The 20,177-nt window shown below is 42.6% G+C and overlaps 3 protein-coding genes across 6 annotated transcripts in view; all 3 read left to right on the top strand.

Annotated features, from left to right (window-relative positions):
- prkar2aa (protein kinase, cAMP-dependent, regulatory, type II, alpha A) overlaps nucleotides 1-1,484 on the top strand; it is a 24,626-nt gene extending 23,142 nt beyond the window's left edge. Inside the window, exon 11 of the mRNA XM_019863034.1 lies at nucleotides 664-1,484. Coding sequence (XP_019718593.1) covers nucleotides 664-788 — 125 coding nt within the window. The 3' untranslated portion in view covers nucleotides 789-1,484. The remainder of the gene's footprint in view (nucleotides 1-663) is intronic.
- A 112-nt stretch (nucleotides 1,485-1,596) lies between these two features.
- naa80 (N-alpha-acetyltransferase 80, NatH catalytic subunit) lies at nucleotides 1,597-4,718 on the top strand. Of its 3 annotated transcripts, none has more exons than XM_019863036.1 (2): nucleotides 1,597-2,298; nucleotides 3,773-4,718. In XM_019863036.1, exon 2 carries the CDS (start codon nucleotides 3,849-3,851, stop codon nucleotides 4,683-4,685), a length of 837 nt encoding a protein of 278 aa, XP_019718595.1. In that variant the 5' UTR covers nucleotides 1,597-2,298; nucleotides 3,773-3,848; the 3' UTR covers nucleotides 4,686-4,718. The 3 variants fall into 3 exon arrangements, with proteins under 3 accessions (XP_019718595.1, XP_019718594.1, XP_019718596.1); XM_019863035.1 differs by having other exon boundaries at nucleotides 1,597-2,299; nucleotides 3,836-4,718; XM_019863037.1 differs by having other exon boundaries at nucleotides 1,597-2,299; nucleotides 3,833-4,718.
- Nucleotides 4,719-5,663: 945 nt separating this feature from the next.
- lamb2 (laminin, beta 2 (laminin S)) overlaps nucleotides 5,664-20,177 on the top strand; it is a 38,723-nt gene continuing 24,209 nt past the window's right edge. Inside the window, exons 1-2 of one of the 2 annotated variants that reach the window (XM_019863032.1) lie at nucleotides 5,664-6,123; nucleotides 6,360-6,412. In XM_019863032.1, the coding sequence (XP_019718591.1) occupies nucleotides 6,382-6,412 (31 nt within the window). In that variant the 5' untranslated portion in view covers nucleotides 5,664-6,123; nucleotides 6,360-6,381. The remainder of the gene's footprint in view (nucleotides 6,124-6,359; nucleotides 6,413-20,177) is intronic. The other variant, XM_019863033.1, reaches the window with a different exon arrangement.

Here is a 20,177-nt window from a genome sequence, read left to right as displayed (position 1 = left end):
CCCCCCCCAAGAGTTAATGGCCTCAATAAATGCCTTTTCAAGGGATCAATATCAATCCTTTTATGAGGAGTACGCAATGCATTATTTGAACCACAGCTGCGCAAATGTGTTTGTGACGAATCACCTGCTAAATTGAACCAGATGTTGTCGTTCAAATATCAAGACTTTTGACATCTCAATAATGCTGTGGATTGTGACTCTCCGCCACTCCCCTCTTTTGTCACTAATATAGCTAATTTATTGCATTACAATATATTGTCATTCATTCATTTATTCTCTTTAAAAGGGATTCACTACCCACACAACCAAAGTTCTTGTCAGGCAGGCTTAGAAATAAAGTAACATGATAGAGGTGCCTCCCCTGATATTTTCTGAGTTTTACAACGCTATATAAATATATTTGTTTTTTTAACGTGTCACAATGATTGTGTTTTTGGACGCTGAAATGGATTAATAGCATTTCAATTCATTTTAATGGGGAAAATCTGACATCATGGATCCAAGTCAAGGTACTGTTTCAGTAGGAGTTGGATTCCATTTAATTTAATTCAAACTCATACCAAATTCGTTCTGACGCAAAATGCTTAATGTGTTGCTTGACTCGATGTTTTAGCAGCTGAGTTGAGTCCACTCTCACGCGTGATGCACTCCTCCTTCTTGCAGTAATAGACGTGCAAGCCTTTGAGCGCCTCCTGGGCTCCTGTAAAGAAATCATGAAGAGGAACATCGCCCATTACGAGGAGCAGCTGGTGGCCCTGTTCGGCTCGAGCATGGACCTGAGAGACTGAGCCTCCCACTCCACCCTCCGTGCCTTCTACCACACACACACACACACACACACACACACACACTGGCAACACAGACGCATAATAAGCTTTACCCATACTGTCTAAACATGAGAGATTGTATTTGGCTCACATGGAAAGGAATAAAATTGATTTTTTTTTTTTTGCACATACACTGACACGACCACCTGCATATTCACTTACACATGCACTCCCTGATAAATATACACACATGCAGATGGTAGGCCACACGCTTGTTTTTTTTTTCACATCAGATTCAAGTTTTCAGCACGAGTGTCTTGGCTGTATGCAGGCAAAGCAGCGGTCAGACATGCAACAAATGAATAAACACACACACACAAACACACACACACACACACACACACACACTCCATTCACAATGTTTTCCAAAAATGCATTACCACTCGCGCTTTCTATGGCAGTCTTCACTATCACAAGAGCATTTTAACAGCTCTGAGTTGCCTCAGCCAAGGACACACACTCAGATACAGGTGGGTACACTAAGTCAACACAAAACCACATTTGCAAAAACACAAAATTGAGCTGACAAACTAAAAAAACAAAAAACAAAGTTAAAAAAATGCAAAAAAAGTTTAATGAAGACTAAAGTTTTAGAAACATTTTATGAAGATAAAAAAACAGAAGCTTTGATAAAATATTATTTAAATATATATATATACATATATATATTTAAAAAAAAAAAAGAAGTGTTTTCTCCCTGATAGGCCGGGGTGCAGAACAATGTGAGGGCACTCCATTTCTTCATCGACTGTTGTTGAGTTCAGTTAGTGCTGGTGGTTATTACAGTACCACAGAGGAAGTGGTGACATCCTCCATTTCTCTGACTTTATTCTATCGTTGACGCCACACTTCATTGTATTGAATTAATTATTAATGTGTTGCTATCATATTCATTTTTTTGTTTTGACCAATTGATAATTTCACCCTTAATCTCTGTAAAAACAGAAGAAAAGCTAATAAAAATTATTAGTGCTTATTTCTCCTCGATTATCCTAAATGAGTTGTCCTGGATGAAAAGAAAACAACAAAAAAAATAAAGGAAAACTTTTGTTAAAAAAAAAACGGTTGTCTCCGTAATATTTTTGAATACTGCAGTTGTTCTGTTGGAAATTATTTGTTTTTGGAATCAAAGTTATGAGATGATGTCGAACGGTTCAATGTATTCCAGTGAGGATCTTGTATATATTAATTGAATACAGTGCTGTATTTTGAAGCATTCATTCCATGTACTCGTTGTTACATTTATGTGCAATACCACTCCCGTGCGAATGATGGCAGACGAGGACCATGTGAGCAGAAAGAGCCACCGGCCACACGTTTCTATCTTCGAGTAATGGCAGTATTTTTGGTAATGAAGCTGTTCCTGGAGCAGTTTGGCAGTTCTCATGAGCGCTACAAGCCAGGAAAACCCACAGCTGGCCGGCTGTTTCAGGAGCAGGAGTTACCCGTACTGTCGACCGAGCGACACACATGTAAGTATCGTTATAGCGGGAGTCTGGAAAATACCGTGTGTCGTATCTTGCTCAAGAAAATGTCAACATTCAACACGAAAAGTTAGCACCACTCGCTAGCGTTCAGTTTTACCTTTCGTCACTTCCTCTAGTTTTTAGGAAAATGGCAAGCGAGGAGGGACGAATTTTACGGATTTCCAATACAAGAAATTTGGCCTCTAAGTTCACCATTCAACCCGTCTAGTAAAATTCCGTGCTATATTAGAATTGATACTTTTCGAAGAATAATAGTAGAAATAATGCTACTGGATATCGTCGTTTTAACTAGACCGTCCTTGTATCACTGCTTTCCAAAAAGTCATTCGTGCATATTGATTTATATTTTTTATAATTGCTATGATCTCCATCTTAACGTCCATGTACTACTAGTGTCCTCTGTCCTCATTAGAAAGAATGCAGCGCACGAGTATAACTATTATCTGATAGTCTGACCCCACCCCATGAGCTCGACACCCGCTTGCCTCTATTGTCCACTAGGGGAAGCTACAGTTAGGTCTCCATTTATACTCAACGGTGTTTGCAAGCCATTAATGTGTAAAGGGACACTTTTAAAATTCTAAAGATCTGGTGGCACATAACCAACAGTCTCAAAGCATATCTATAATGAAGCAAGATCTCGCATTTATTTACCCACATCATTGGTTAGTGTGAAATCAAGTTAAACACAAAGCAATTACCTTGAAGGAATGACGACACCGTTTAATTGTACCTTCTCCATCTAGTGGAGGACCGTTTAATATTTCAGCCAGTCGATATATGTTGCTGACACGGATAGAAGAATAATGATGCGATATTTGTGGTAAAATACTTTTTATGTGGCAATAATGTTGCGACAGTGCTTGAAAATCACTGTTATACTTTTTCCACCTATTTTATATGAATAGGCAGCATCACGCTTCATTGAGATCGTGTGCTTCCCCTGGTTATACGGTACAATGGTACTTTGACTTATCCTACACATTTTTCGAGGCGTGAACCATTGCTTGGGCGATTTATTTTTCTGTTGTGTTGCAATGCGAATTTGAATTACAAATAAGCTACAGATATGCCATCATTAGACTTAAGTATGTGTGTGTGTGGGGGGGGGGCGGGGGCGACAGTCGTTGATGCAATTTGAGGCGTTTGTTGAATGATGAAAACAGTCAAACACACCCAAAGAGTATGGAGAAGACATTTCCACCTATGCCCAACCCGTCTCAAACGCTAAGCCATGCTTCTTAAGGCACATGCCAAAACACCATTACTACAGTGTGTGCGACTTTTGACTTGATTATATTTTATAAAGCCAGTTTATTTCCTTCCAAACTATGTTGTATGCTCTTTCTTTAATATTTTCCAATACAATGCTGTTTTTTTCCTTTATTAGCAACCTTTGTCATTGAAACAAATTCATCAGTCAGGGTACCATTTTAGTTTCTAAAAACCATTGTTTTTTCAGGATGGACATTTCCTATCACTGCATAAAGGCTAACCTGAATTAAACTATGATCACCGCAGGGCTGAGTCTGGAATGCCAGTTACCAGCGACGGGCTCGATATGAACCTTCATTTTCGGACAGCCTCTGAGCCTTCAGTGTTGGATGATAAAATTCAAGTAAAAAGTCAAGCAGAACCTGAGCCAGGAGAAGAGATCCACGTTATTCCGATCCACCTGCGCCCGGACCTGTTGCTTCCCTGCGCTGACCTGGTCAACTCCGAGTGGCACAGGAGCCAGACCGCCCGCGTCCACTCGCTGCAGAAATCCTGCCCGGATTTCCCCATCTGTCTGGTTCTCCTGCGGGGTCCCAGAAATGTAGAGAAGGTGCTTGGACACGCCCGGCTGTCAAGAGTCGTAGGCCACGGCGGCAGCCTGTTTGTGGAGTCGGTGGTCGTGTCGAAGGCAGAGAGAGGCAAAGGCTACGGGCGAACTCTGATGAAGAAGACTGAGCTTTTCGCTAAAAGGGAAGGGTTCAAACGATTGTGCTTGACCACCCACGATAAGCAGCACTTCTATGCCCACCTCGGCTACACGCTGTCCACACCGGTGCAGAACGCAGGATCCATGGCGTCATTTGTTCCTATGGAGATGCTTCTCAGGTTCTCCGGGATCCATAATGGCGAGGTTAACATGCAAAAACAAACAGAAAAGGTCGAAAAAGGGAACCCAGTTGGGTCTACTCGACCTCCTCCTCCTCCTTGTTTCCTCCCTCCTCCACCTCTGCCCTCTGTCATACCTCCTCCTCCTCCTCCTCCACCTGCTTCCATCCCTCCTCCAGCTGAAGGAGTACCTCTGATTCAGACTCTCACAGAAACCCCCTACAGAGACGCAAAGGGAGCATCTGTGTTTTGGATGCACAAAGACCTCTAAATGGCACCTGCGGGGGTAAACAGTCTAAATAAAGAAACCAACAGAGGAAAGATGGAGAGAAAAGTTTGTTCTGATGTCAAGTTATTAAGTAATGTCCTGTTTACTCACAAGACACAACATTAGCATTATTGACACTGTAAAAGTGGTGAGTACAGTAAATCCTTTACCCGGTAAACGAGCCAGCCAGCTACAGGCGTTGTCTGATTTCTCAGGTTTTCTTTTCCGTTTTGGAAAAGTCCGCCTTGAAAATGAATTTTCAATCGTCTACACTGTAGTCCTTCACCGCCGGCTTCATTTAATGAATCTCACACGAGCCGCTCTGAACTAATCAGAGGACTCAAAAGTGCTGATGTCCCCCGACGCCTTCGCAAAGGCCCTGTGTTGACACACTAAATAAAGATACTAAGTACCGTTATGCTTTTGCTGACTTTTTCTTTTACTAGTAAAATTCTGTACATTTTTTTTAACGAATGACTGCTCTTTCCAACTGCTCATAATTCCTTCCAAATTCTCTAAGGCTTCATGTGCAGCAGAAAAAAAGAAGAAAAAAAACAGTCTCAAAGCAAAATCATGGTTGGTATAGTGACGAGCATTTTGGAATTATGGCCAAAAAGTTTACTCGGCCTTGTTTCATCCATCCATTCATTTTCTGAACCGCTTATCCTCACGAGGGTCGTGGGCCTGCTGGAGTCTTTCCCAGATGTCTTCGAGCAGTTGGCGGGGTACACCCTGAATTGGTTGCCAGACAATCGCAGGGCTCACATCAACGAACAACCATTCGTGCTCACAATCACACCTAAGGGCAATTTACAGTGATCAGTTATTTTACCATGCATGTTTTTGGAATGCTGGAGAAAAATAGACTACGCTGAGAAAACCTACGCAGGCACGATGAGAACATACAAACTCCACACGGGAAGGCTGGAGCCCGGAATCAAATCCATGACCTCTGCACTGTGAGGTGGACGTGCTAACAAATCGACCACAGTGCCGCCCACTTATTGTCATGTCTATTATTTTAATTCTAGGTCCTTTTCAGAGACTTTGTAAGTTAAGTTAAATAATTTTCCCCCTCTCTATTGCACATCATTATCTATACTATTTTTCATATCCAAGTATCTGTGCTTGTACTTAAGAACGGAGTGTGAGTGCTTTTAATTTTACTCAAGTGTGTGATGAGTACTTTTCCCCCCTTCTGCCCCCACGGAAGGACCGCCCGTGCTTCTCTTCCCTCCCAGTCTGTGCTTTGCTCCCTTCCAGTAGGACTCCAACCCGGGTTTTTCCACGCGCAGGAGCAGAAAAGTTTCGCTCCCCACTGGAGCAAAGCGACGTAAGCGCCTCTTGTTGTGTCCCACAGTTTCGGAGCAAGTGGACCCGAAGGACGAGCAGTGGGTTCGGACACCGATACCGGAGCGCACATCTGAACGGAATCACCGCGGTGAGTGTCCGCTTCCCTGTGGCGTTTAATGACCGTACGTAAATTGGAACCATTTAGTATTTTTTTAACCCACTCGCACACAAATTCGGTGGAAATAAAATCAAGACGTCCTATTGAAAGACTCGTCGCGTGCTCTTGGAATATCAATATATGTATTTATTTTTTTCTAACTAGTAGGTCAAAGTATTTCAAAGACATGCGGTGCGGTTGCTGAAGTTTCCAACTTTCTCCCGCAGGTTGTCTGTGTGCGGCTGTGAGATGCAAGCGTCACTGTTCGTGTTGGTCTGCGGTGAGTGCACTGCACGCCCGCACCTTTTGAAGTCCAGGCTTGGTTTTTGATCCTTAAGAAATCTTTCAGAAGTCATCCAGTGGTGGACTTGCCGAGGCATTAATGATTGTCTTCAGGTCACTGGAGGGCTACACATGAACTCGTTCATGTTGGCTGCACAAAAACAAGTCAAATGTTCCAAACAAGCCAGATCATTTAAGCAGCATTTATGGGGCTGGGGCGCACACCGTACATGCGCAGAAGGCAGAGGGCCACTTTCGAGTCACCGTTTGTCTTTTTGACAATTAATTTTCAGGGATCCAAAGTCTGGCAAGGGCACCATTGAAAACTTGTTTTTCTATTGGCCCAGTCTTGGAACTAAAAAGTGAAGATAAATATAATTTTAAGTTAAATGTTTTCCTCGGCAAACTGTAAATTGAAGTTATTTTTCGTGTCCCCTCACATCCCTTTTTTTCCCGTATGCGGCCCTCGGTTAATAATGACTTCATCATATGAATTTGTATTTTTGTAAATGAAAATACAAAAGACAAACATTTCAAACAACGTATTTTTCTAATAATAAAATAACTACTAAAAGCCCAACCCTCCCTCCACTTCCCTCGTGCATCGTTCTGTTTTCTGTATGCGGAAACATTTTGGACAGACAAATCATTTGCCTAAACGAATGTAAAGTCCACAAAAAGAGACATTTTCGCAAAGCGTTCATACACGGGCACGTGGTTCGTAAGTCTGCCTCACAATCTCAGGAGATCAGGGTTGGAACATCTGTGTGGGCCCTCCAGATTCCAAAAAGATGCACGTTCATTTAAGACTCTTAATAGGTCATGAGTGTGAATGTGATTTGAATGGTTGTTTGCCGGTTACAATCTGTGTCCTGCGATTGACTTGCAACCAGTCCAGGGTATAGACTTTGGCGTTGGGACACACCCAGGACTGGTGGCCAGTCAATCACAGGGCATCATTTCAGGGCTGTCAAACCCATTTTCGTCACGGGCCACATTTTAGTTACAATTTCCCTGAAATCAGATAAAGAAGTCAAGAGTAACAGTTTATGCAGCTATTGTTTAAGTTACTGTCATGAGGTTTTTAGCAACAACAAAATGCTGAAAATGTCTCTCTTATTTATTACATATGAGAATTTTAAATTTTGCTATATGTTTTGGCAAGCATCATGGAAGTTGCCATGTTTGATTGGCTTTCGCGGGTCACATAAAATGATGTGGCGGGCCAGATCTGGCCCCCGGGGCTTGACTTTGACACCTGTGCTTTAAGCAATCATTGTACAATATTTGCTTATTAATGAGGGTCCTTTCCAAGAATTCTTTTGCAAATAAAACACATTGCAGTGAACTATATTCAGCTTTCAATATCACTTAATCAAATATGTGCACTAACCAGCCATAATTTTATGACCATTTAGAATTTTTTTATCATATCTAATACAAGAAAGAGCTGGATCAAATATTTTGCCTTTTCAACAATAGCACCGTCATAATTATTTTTGATTTACACAAGCTAATTATTTTAGTAGTGTGCGTTCAACTGAGGGTTGTTTCTTCAAACTTTCACATGTGGGGGGGAAAATAGCCTCCAAGTGTGTTAATAAATTCAACAGATTCAAGCAAGGAAAAAATGTCAAGGTCAGTGTTGCCAATCTTTCTTACTATTCATCATAACTATCCGGTTACGTGTGGCTGAACTATTAATGTATAATAGCTGCTTGGTTGAGATTGATGACAAAGACCTCTGTGGGTGGCGTCCCTCCTCTTTACGGTCCTCTTAAAATACCCCAGCTGAATCCGCAAACACACAATTACAATACCTATCGCAATGCACACGTGTTTGTGTGTGTCCGTCCCATGACGTTTTGCACGAAAAGGCTGAAAATGTATCAATATCTACGAAATCCAGAAAATAAGAAAGCTGCGCAAAAATCCAGTTCTCAGATTTACACATTTTCAGACAAGAAACCGGCTAATGGTTGAATGTTCTCACAAAATATTATTGTCAGTAAGATGCCATCCAGCATGTCTGCCTTTTATGGACAGCGTGCTGCTGCTGTTGGGCTCGGCATTTTTGGCGCGTGCCTCGTCGCAAATCCGCCAGCTCATCTGGATATAATGGTGCTCACGCTGCTTCAAAATTGTCAAACACTTTCCATCATTAAAAACTCTCTTTACTGTACGGCAACGTTTTCAATCACATTTTAATGTGCCCTCGATGTTGTACAGGTGTGAAAATAAGTTAACCACCATCGAACATAAGAACCATGAACTCCTCTAACTTTAACTTCGATAAATTGACGTAGAGTGAAGCTTGACTCTTACAAAGTGTGTAAGTCCACTTGACTTGTTTTTCACATCGGAAAATTTGTCAACTGTTGACAACATTCAAACGTCATAAATAGTACCGACGTTTTTAAAGGAGTCACACTCTGCATTTAGAATTAAAAACTGTTCCCGGGTCTGACTAAAAGCAATTGCCTTTTATGCTTTTGTCAAAATACCTAAAGGATCAATTATTGCATGGTGTCCATTTTCTACTAATGGCCAATTCTGAGTTGGCCTTAGTTACAACTGAGTTTTGAGGTGAGCAAGCAACTATGACCATGAGAAGAAAAAGAGATTCAAAGTTTGATTGTGAATTCACACACGGAGGCATCCGTCACCGAGCTGGTATCAATTTGGTTAGCAGATCCATGCATGTGGCACATGCAGTGAAACACACACACGTAATTATGTATTAATTCCGCAATTTTTGATTATTTATATTTATATTATTCATATTGTACTGAGCAGCCAGACCCTTTTGATATGTCGCAGTCTTCACATCCCAATGCTGTCAAAGTGTTCCTCATATCCCATATGATTTGTATTTATTTACGTATTTTTTCTAATTGTGATTTTCTTTGAGAGGGAAGACACAAGAAGGTGGGGAGTGCTTGTTTTTTTTTTTCTTTTTTTACAACATGAAGAGCGGAGGTCACGATTGAGTGCTTTAGAATGTGCCCTGCGACCAAAGACCCCCACAATCGATCCCCACCCCCAATTAGCATAAGGATGTGGGCAAAGGGATGCCCCCAGCATTTGTCACAAAGTCGCCGCTGAGGTGCCCTTGAGCAACAATTGCAAGCTTAGTTTGGAATCCCGAATCGCTTGTGAAGAAAAGCTGAGAGGAAAAGCGGACGAAGGAAATGGCGGTGGAGAATTTGGGGGTTTAAACATCCCACACCGTCATGAGACACAATGACAGACAGCTGGGGATGAAGACTTGCGATGCCTTTCGGGGCAAGGCGGATGACTCATTTCCAAACCCTCGGGGGTCACAGACGTTAATTGGTGTTTTGGCCTCTTTGTGCATGTACGTGTGCGTGTTTCACTTGGACAAAAACACCGGTGGTGTCCCCTCGTTGTCACTTTTCCCCTTTCTGCATTTGCATTTCTTTGGGATGAGTGAATTTGTGTGTGTGTGTGTGTGTGTGCGCACGCGCGGTCTGTACTGTCAATGTGTGTGTGTATTGTGAGTATCGTGCGTGTGGGCTTGCTTGCGTGTTTGTGAAGGGCACATCAAAGTGGATTTGAGGCAAGGCAAATCCTGGTTAATTCAACTTTTCCTGCACGTTGACGAGTGTAAGGACATGGGGGTTCTCGGCTTCGAGCCATTTTGTGTGTGTGTGTGTGTGTGTGTGTGTGTGTGTGTGTGTGTGTGTGTGTGTGTGTGTGTGTGTGTGTGTGTGTGCGCGCGCGCGCGCGCGCTCTCGCAACTCTCGCAGGTGAAGGCGGGTTTAAGGCAATGGGAGTTTGGGAGTGTGTCTCAGTGGCCTTTTGTTAGCGACAGCCTCCGGAAATGTGTAGATATCGGAACAATGGTGCGGCAAAGCCCACAAAGCAGCAGCTAGAGAGAGAGAGGGGCGAGAGAGAGAGAAGGGCAGGAAAAAGTAAAAAGAGCAAGAAAGGCTTAGATAGAATTTGGAAACAAAGAACAAGGGGGCTGGGCCTTTGGGGTGGGTGCAAAAGGGAGGGCAGAGAGAGGGAACAGGTTGGTTTATATGAAAGGCTCGATCAGTTGGGTTTTTGTCAGTTGGAGCTTTTCTGTCTGAAAAGTGGAGGTGGAGATAAAGGTGGGGGAGGATGAAATGAGAAATGGATCTGGCCTCATTAAAAACAAAGGCCCGACCGGCCGAACCGAAGGATTACTGATGTCCTACTCGGGGAGGCGCGCGGGGGCCGGGGGGTAGCGTTTGACATTCTAACCCAGAGAACATTTGACTTCTCGTGGTAGCAAGGTGACAAATACAAAAGGAGTTTTCTTGAAGTGCAATCGATCAGGAATTTAGACAACCAAATGTTGTTTGTGGACTCGATTGGCTCGGCAAACAGTCCTGTGTTGGACTCATTATAATTCGGTTTTTCTCTTTACACAATATGAAAATTTTAGAGTGTGCATTTGAGAGTCTGAGTACATGTGTGTGTGTGTGTGTGTGTGTGTGTGTGTGTGTGTGTGTGTGTGTGTGTGTGTGTGTCTGGATTTCAGGCAAAGCAAATGACAGTATTTTCTTCACTGATGTCCCCGCTGCCATCTGTGATGGCATCACAAAAAAAGTGTCAACTTTCGATTTGAGACGTGCCCCTGTAGTTACTTTAAATCGGAACGTTCTGGTCTTTTTTTTTGTTGTTGTTTTTTCCTCTTGGAAGAGTCTCAATGTTATTTCCACACTCTCTGCCCCTTGACATTTTATTTTCCGAGTCTTTTATTTCTGCCGCAAATCCCCCGGCCTAATGGTAATGACAGGCTGCGTAAAACAGCCCTCTTAAACACCTTGGGAACTTGAGAATTCGAATTATCTAATTTCAGAGAAGGTGCAATTGCATTGCGATATTGTCAGGAGGGAATTGGATCTCTCACTCACACACACACACGCACACACACACACACACACACACACACACACACACACACACACACACTGGACAAAGCTTGTGAACATGAGCCAGCTGTCACGTATGTTCGAGGTCATCTATATTTGCATGATATTGACATTAGAATTCCCGAGCACCCCTGTGATATTTATTCTAACAGTGTATTGTAACATCTACTCGGAAGTCGTATCCTCCATCCCTGTTCATGAATCCATCGATGGTCATTCAAGTGCGTTGGCGCTCGAGATGCTTTTTCGCTTTGCTGTGACGGTTATAATGAAAAGAGCAAATCGACAGTATCCTTGCTGCCGCTTCTTATGTTGGTCTGGCGAAATGCTTAGATTTGATCAAACTCAAAAAGTTTTTTTTTCCCGCATATCTCAATGTTTTTATTTTTATTTATTGTATTGTTTTTTTTTTTTAAGGCCAATGACATGGCTCCTTAGTCTTTTCCCCTCCTTGGATGGATGGCCGTTGGCAAACATTGATTGCTCATTACCGCCTGCCGCAAGACTTGATCCGAACAGTATTTAGCTCAACTTACTTGGCCTTTTTCACTGGCTTCACAGTTGTGTGTTCCTCATCTCAGTCTCACACTTGACCAGTGTTTAAACCTTGGCAGATGCCTGCATGTTATGAAGGATAATAAATTCATTTGAGTAAAGAGGTGAGCGTGAGCTTATCCGAGCCAACTTTGGGCAAGAAGTGGGGTAAATCATTGCACACATTTAAATGTGGATAAACAACCATTCACAATCATATTTGGATCTATTACCCAAATGTGGGTTTTTCTGAAATGTGGAAGAGAACAACTCCGCACAGTCAGACCTGACTGAGCCAAGATCTGAGCAAAGAACTTCTCGACTGAGGCAGACATGCTTACCAATAGTTCAGCCTGCTGCCGTCTCATGAATTAGTGATGTGAAAATGCCGTGCCCTTATACTAAGTCCTATGAAATGATGGCCAAAAAAAGTGCTTTTGTGGCCAAACTATGCAGCTGTATCTTTTTTTTTTTTTTTTTGGTCCCACATCTTACTAAATTCTCATGAGAAAACGCTAAATAAAACAGATTGAAAAATGATGTTGCCCATTTTCTCCGGCTGTGATAGGTAAAAATTGACTTTGACATATAGAATTGAATGAGGTCAGTATTGTTTTACCTTGCATGACGTAATGTAAGAAAATATATTTTAGGAGGGAAAAAAACAGCTTTGTTTCACTTATTTGGTAGAACATTTTAAGCATTAAGAATAATTATCGTAGCTCGACGGTTCTTCTAAATTTTGCTTTCGTTTTTTTTTTTAAATTTTTTTTAACTACATTAAAAAAAATGACAACAAACACAGACTCCAAATAAACTTTGACAAGTCCCTGATGTACTGTGGGTTTTCTCTGAGCTGTCTCCTCTCAGCCGCACCACATTTTGGTCATCAGGCCTCTAATTAGCATGGACAGTGAAGCCAACCTGCAAGCGCCGTTGACCGAAAAGCCGAAGCAAACATCTGGCGGCCATGTGTGCCTCGTCATTTGCTCTCTTTAGTTTGTGGTCAGTAGCTGGTCCTTTTGAGATACGATCATTCTAATCACTTTCATCTCATGGCCTTTAACGCTCTTAATAAGCACCTTTTTTTTTTTTTTTTTTACAACATAGGACTCTATTTTCGTAGACAGCGCACATGGGCTCGGCGTAAAACTGACGCCACTTAATTTTCGTAATTGTACACCATGCCGGGTGTTCTGGCAGACTGAGGGATTTTTCTTTTACATGCCCCCTGCGCATCTGACAATTTAGTGACAGAAAGTAGAAAAGACTTTCGACCAGGTGAAAGCAGGTCTAAGTTCTGGTGCAGCTGATGGAACATGATTTTGATTAATTTGATTGCGCCGTGGGCAAACAAATTCTGCGCTCCTCTGATACATGTATGTGTGGTAGATGTCATTGTATTTTAGTCAATATGTAGAAATCAATTCATTGAATCCATTTTTATTATCATTGCCCACTATGTGAGAGGTCACGCCCATATGGGTATGAATGATCGCAGTGGAAGGCGGTCTCCAAATGCCCACTTCACAGTAGTGATCTGTGATTGCCCTAGCGAACTAATTTTCCACCCATGGAGGTCTGTTTGCAATTCCTTATAAACGTAATTTGCGTTCTTCGATCTTCTGCATGGATTTCCGCGAGTTCATTTCTGCTTCCACAATGTCAAAGGCTGTACGCACCTCGACTGCACTGAGTTTAAATGGAATAAGAAGAGACACTTTCATTGTCCAGGAAGTAAGTCAGATGTGTTCACGCCCACAACGGCGCAACCCACCCTTTCTACCTGCATTATCTACTAAATCCCAAAAGAAAAAAAAAAAAAAACGTAACCCATGTGTTGAGTTGAGTTTAGGTGCGTCCATCCTGTGATGTCATTGGCTCACGAGCATGTGTTTGTTGAGCAGCAATGTTTTCATAAATGTTTGCATTTTGTCTACAGAACACAAATAATGCTTATTGCTCATTACTTCCAGCTACAAGGAATGTTGGAGTGGAATATTATGGAGTTTGGAGATCCGCGAGTTACTGATGGTATCGTGGTTTATTTGGTTGACGTCCGTGCAGGCGGCATTGGTTCACTTCACGTTCAGTGATGGGATGAATGGGACTATGACTTGTTGGGAGTGTTCTGTATTTGCATGTGACAAGTTTGGTGATGTGTGACAACACATCTGGTAATGCTGGAGTCATCTTTGAATGCGAGTCCCCTAACGTCCGGTGTACGTTCTGCTTCTGCTCAGGTTGTAATTCTTTTAGCATCCCTTGTTGGAGCTGCAATCAAAAAAGCACAGTAAAAAGCAAAGCCCTGCCAAGTTGATGCTTGCAAAAGTGAGGTCTTGCACGACAGTGATTGAAACTCAGGAGTTTTGCGCGTTTTAAACTGTGTCTTATCCAAACATTTGGGTTGAATGACAGAAAATCGCACTGGACCTACAGGCTTGGCTGTTGTCAAGGATGCATCCAAATGTTCTTGGCCTGGCGTTGACTGTTGTTCCCCTCAGCTGTTGCTGGATTTGAGACTGTTCGACTCTGTCTGGAAGTCTAACATAGTCTCTCAGTGAGCGGGCCCAGATGCTGCCGTGACACACCGTGTCAGATTAGCAGGCACATGGAGACAGCTGGAAGACGCAAAGCGCATTCCCGTGTCGTGGGCGAGACGTCTGAAAGGAGAAGCATGTTGTATCATCTGCAACAGGTGGGCAGAGGAGCGTGGCCCTCCCAATGCACATGATCAACGTTACCATCAAGCCCGCTTTCTTTGCCTTTCACGCATCCGCAGTCAAGCGTTCTCCTCGAGCACTTTCACGCTAGCACCCTTTTAGAACAGAGGTTCAGGGAGCCCTTACAAGTGAGACATTTTTCCACGGGCACCCTCTTTATCCTACCCGCAATTGAACCCAATTGTTCACCCTGAAATTCTTTCCAAAGAATATATTTGTTTCAACCAACATATTCGTGTGATTAACCCTTTCAGGGACAGCGGTCACTACAGTGGACAGTTTATCATGTTATTGGGTGACACAGTGCATGAAAGGGTTAAAAGAAGGGTTCTTAACCAAATTCATACGAAATAAATGTTTATCGTCACATGTTGATGCACACTGCTTCCACTAAAAATGAGGCTGCTACCAGAGAGGAGCTAGATGACAAGAGCGAAGGCACTTTTGCCAACATGGTGACTTTTGCAATCGCTCTCAATTAAAAAACGTATACTTTATACTTATGATAATTGTGTTGACTTTTTTTCTGTTTTTAATACATGTGTTCTTTTTATGTCTTGAATTTGTCAAAAAAATAATAAAATAATCATATTTTTATTTTTCACTAATGAAGAGTTCGGTGAATGTGCATATGAATTGGTTGGGTTCGGTACCTGTAACAATGTTAAGAACCACTGCTCGAGTGGTTATTTTTCAAAAGACACGCGGGGGGGGGGGCGCTCTCAAGGACAGATTTTTGTGATTTACCCTGTAGGGTTCCAAGTTGAACTTAAAAATAAGTACTGCTCAGATTTACAAAAGGTACACAAGAATGGTCCAAATGGACAAATGGACCTTTTGTTTGCATGTAAGGGTGCTAGGCTGCTGTGGAAGCCTTTCGAAAGAGCCCACTGTTGGATGGAATGCAGTTAAAAATAATAATAATAATTAAAGTACGTGTTATAATCTAGAACTGGGATGGAAAACTTATTGCAATTTGTGCACTTTGAAAGAATGGATCTCGTGGAGGAAAAAAAAAAACCCAGACGACAGCAAGCATAAATATATTAAAGCTTATCTGACTGTCTGTGGTCCACCTGAGATGGTCAAGTTAAAATGCACTTGATATTTTTATTTTATTTTATTTTTTTAATAAACTTCATTGGTGTTGCAGTAGGATGGAACAATTTCTTCTTGAACATGTGGGGAATAGTAGTGGGAGTCAATGCTAAACACACTTTGTATGACTATCAGGGGCATGGTGGCCATTGGGAATCTCGGTATTTCGTGATGTTTCCTGAACGGCTCGTCTTTTCCGGGCCGGTTGAATGCCTGTTGACAGCCGCTGTCTGTGCTGTTTTTCCGAGTATGTAACCTGCCGATGTCCTGTAAGTAGTGGTTTGGAATATAACACTCTACACACCGCTTGCGCAATGAGGATGCGTGCGGAGGATGACAGAAATGAGTAAACAGCAAGGAAGAAAGGAGGAGTGCAAGCTGCTTAGAGGGATGCGGCATCCAGGCGGGATTGTGACGAGGAGGAGAGCAGCCGGTTGTTTGGTAGGGACTCAGTCATCCTTTCGCTAAATGCTGAACAAATAGAAGCTACACGCAGTGAGCACGTGTGTTGATTAGCCAGGAGAAGGATGTTGACTTTTCTCTGTTACCTGACGGCAAAGGCTGCAGCTAGAAGATCAATCGAGGCCTTTTTCTGTTCTCTGCCATCATTTACCTTCATTAGATGTCCACCTTATTGTAACCCTTTAATTACAGTTTAGTTGCAGACATTGTTTACTTGATGGGGGCAGTACATAGTTTGTCTTTTCCATTCTCGGGGTTTGGCCAGACCTCTCGAAATGTGTCATGATGATGCCACTTCCCCTCCAGGACACGCCCCTCTCTAAATCCCCCTTTGCCATCCCGTCTGACTGACAGTTTTCCTGCCGTTGCTTTCTTTTGGAAATCAATTGCAATCATCCACACGGTAGCTGTACTTGTTGTGATGCAGATGGATTGAGAATTGAACTAAATATGGAGTGCATCTGCAACTAGATATAAATTGGACGTGTGTCAATGGGAGTTTTTCTTCATTCATCCTGAGTGGATTTGAGAGAGGGTCTGTCAATCACACAATCTCTCTTCTTAGTAGCTACACTTAACGATGTTCACGAAATGACGTAACCCTTCCAGGGACAGCGGTTATGTTATCATGTTATCAGGTTACAGGGTCCATGAAAGGGTTGAACATGGAATATACCCTCATTCGCCGAAACACGGCATTCTGATTAATATTGCATGCGCGGAACATGAATTAAGCAGATAAATCCATCTCAGGGGGGCTGACGTTTTGCCTTGTTACTGCCACTTGTTGCGCACTGAAAATGACATCACAGTGCTTCAGGGCTCAGCCTGCAAGTGTCACATGACCAAACCGAGAAATCATGTCAGCCGCGATGGGCGTTACCTGAGCCCTGAGGTACTGTGATGTCATTTTCAGTAGACAGCGACGGGTGAAAACAGGTGGACTTTGCGACTGACTTCACATTCCACAATTACAAGGCACAGAACATATCGTAAAGATTTATTTGACTTGAATCCCACTTTCATGATTAATTGCCTGTATTAAAAAGTAGTCCACAGCAGTGTGACAGCACTAATAGTGTATTTCCTGCTCTTGCGGACTAATTGACAGCAGTGGCGAGTGATCTTCGAGCCTCTCATACACAGACACGGCGGCTCCTTGCTCAGCTGTCATCCGGCATTCCTCCGTGCCTTCTCTCTCCATGTATGGGTGCAGAAGGGGGAGGAAAGATAACCTGCCGTACTGTATTTAATCCAAAGTACTTCCCTGTGACCTTTCATTTCCAATGTTCACACTCGCGCTGACTCTGAGCTGAACGTCAAAGCCATTTTTCCCCACATAGTTGTATATGTTAATTTAATAAATACTTGTTTTGAGAGAAGAGTGCAAAAACCAATGCATTTAAGTAATAGAAAAAAATAAGAAGATGCTAATGGGATCAAATTCAGATTGAATTTGAAAATTATCCAGATCAGGAACTCATGCTCTAAAGTTTTTTTTTTCTTCGTCTTGTTCTTTTTCTGTTCAGAAAGGAACACTTTTGAAAAAAAAATCTTAATTTAATACCTCAATTCGCTGTAGCAACAGCTAGTTACCAGTTTAAAGGGACGCAAAACCATTTCATTGAAAATCAATGGAAAATGTCAATAAAAATTCCCTTAACATGATTATGAGAATGATAAAACTAAATACATTAAAAAAAAATCAACCAAAGAGGGGGGAAAAAAACAACATCCAATCACTAGCATGAAAAATTGGTCTGTCCTTTCCTGGAAAACAGTGCGGGGCTAGGATTTGCAAAAAAAAAAAATCAACCAACGAGGGGGGAAAAAAACAACATCTAATCACTAGCATGAAAAATTGGTCTGTCCTTTCCTGGAAAACAGTGCGGGGCTAGGATTTGCAAAATGTACACAACTGATCATTCATGAAAGGACTTTTTCAGGTCAAAAGTGAGACATGGAGACCGTGAAAGGTTTACACAATCACAGACAGAAACGTAGAGAGATAAATGTGACAAGATACAGTATACGTCTGTTTCACTCCCTCTAATTCTCTCTCTGCTTCTTTGCACACGCACACACACACACACACACACACACACGCACACACACACACACACACAAACATTTGAGTGTGTGTGTATCAGTTATTTGCGGAGCAGATGTCGACTCACTTCCGAACTGTCAGATAAAAGATAAGTGGAGTCCCGCACCTCTGGCTCGACTCGTATCACTCACTGCTTTTGTTGGTAATTACTTCCATCCAGGAGGCTCCGTGCCATTTATAAATCTGTTCAGCAGATTACGTATTCCCCCGCTGACTTCAACAGAGCTTTGTGGGAGGGTGGAACCTGCTCCGAGGAAGGAAAGAGAGTTGACCCATTCCAACTCTCAAATTAGATTCCAGCTTCTGAGTGGAACCGGTTTCGATACAACTCATTTTAGTCCAGTATGTTGGAGTATGTTGAAGATTTTTAAATCAGATGGATCATCTGGTCGACCGCCAAGCATACATTTTCAATTAATTTATGTCAATTTCAGCCCTGCTTACAGCAGTTGGCTTCAGTTGTTGTCGTGCAAGAGTGTAAAACATTGAAAGATGATTGAGCTTGAAAGCGATGCTTTTCAGTTGGCTTCAGTTGTTGTCGTGCAAGAGTGTAAAAGTTTGAGCTTGGAATTGAGCTTGGAAGCGATGCATTTGATAGCTTAGCGGGAGCCAGTGATGCTGCATGAGAATAGGAGGGATTCCTGGATGGTGTCGGTTTTACAGTTGTCGCACTCCATGTGGGATATAATCCTAGAGTGAACAAGAATTGCTTTTGGTGTATGGGAAATAGTCACTGCGGCCCGGTGGTCCAGTTGTTAGCGCATCGACCTCACAGTGCAGAGGTACCAGATTCGATTCCAACTCCGGCCTTCCTGTGTGGAGTTTGCATGTTCTCCATGTGCCTGCGTGGGTTTTCTCTGGGTACTCTGGTTTCCTCCCACATTCCAAAAAACATGCATGGCAGGTTGACATGCATGCTGATTGAACACTCCAAATTGTCCATAGATGTGAGTGTGCCCGCGGATGGTTGTTCGTCTCTGTGTGCCCTGCGATTGGCTGGCAACCGGTTCAGGGTGTCCCCCGCCTACTGCCCGAAGACAGCTGGTATAGGCTCCAGCACGCCCCGCGACCCTTGTGAGGATAAAGCGGATCAAAAAAATTTATGAATGGATGGATGAAAATTGTCTGGTCAAGTAACAACACTGAGGTGATCTTGGATTAGCTAGCGTGCTGTCGAGGATGACACCCAGACTCTTAACTTTGGGGTGGGAGAAACTGCGTTTGGTATTTGAGTGGACATTATTAAAGCTGATTTGACACACATTTCCAATGACGTTTGCTAAATGAGATATTTCCACATTTTCCTAATCCTCTCGAAACCATCACCAGGCATCCACCTTGGGGGTGGGGGCGGGGGCATCCGCAATTAATCAACACTCACTCAATCGATCAATCTCTAATTATCTGATTAGTGTGCCTTCTCCTGGTCCAGAACACGGCCCCTGCCTCCTCCTTTTTTTATTTTATTTTTTTTAACCATTGTGTTAGTTTCTAAGACACTGATGCATGAATAACACAATTTAGACATGGAGGTCTGTGCTCCTCTGAGTGCCAATTTGGGTCAGTTTCGTCTCTTTAAAAATGAATTCTTTATGTGGAAACAACTGCCCGGAGGTCTCATTTTCGCCATCATCTATGTATTCATTTATCTTGATGATATTTGATCCCTTCAAGCTTCCACTGTAACATATTTCCATTCAGAATGGTCACATAATGGAGCACGGATTAGAACCACCTGCTGCGGTCTTGCTGTAGACTTGACAGAACGACCCATGGGTCTCCACTCTACTCTCGCAAATTTCCCTCATAACATCATGCAGTCAAACTTGTGCCTGTAGCATGGAGACAGATGAAAAAAAAAAGTCAGCCGCCTGCTACGGGTTGTCACAAAAGTCTGAAAGGTTTTATTTT

The sequence above is a fragment of the Hippocampus comes genome, unplaced genomic scaffold (genome assembly GCF_001891065.2).
Source record: "Hippocampus comes isolate QL1 unplaced genomic scaffold, H_comes_QL1_v1.1 scaffold1, whole genome shotgun sequence".
Lineage (NCBI taxonomy): Eukaryota > Metazoa > Chordata > Actinopteri > Syngnathiformes > Syngnathidae > Hippocampus > Hippocampus comes.
The sequence above is the reverse complement of the archived record's forward strand: the minus strand, read 5'-3'. Positions and strand labels throughout refer to the sequence as shown.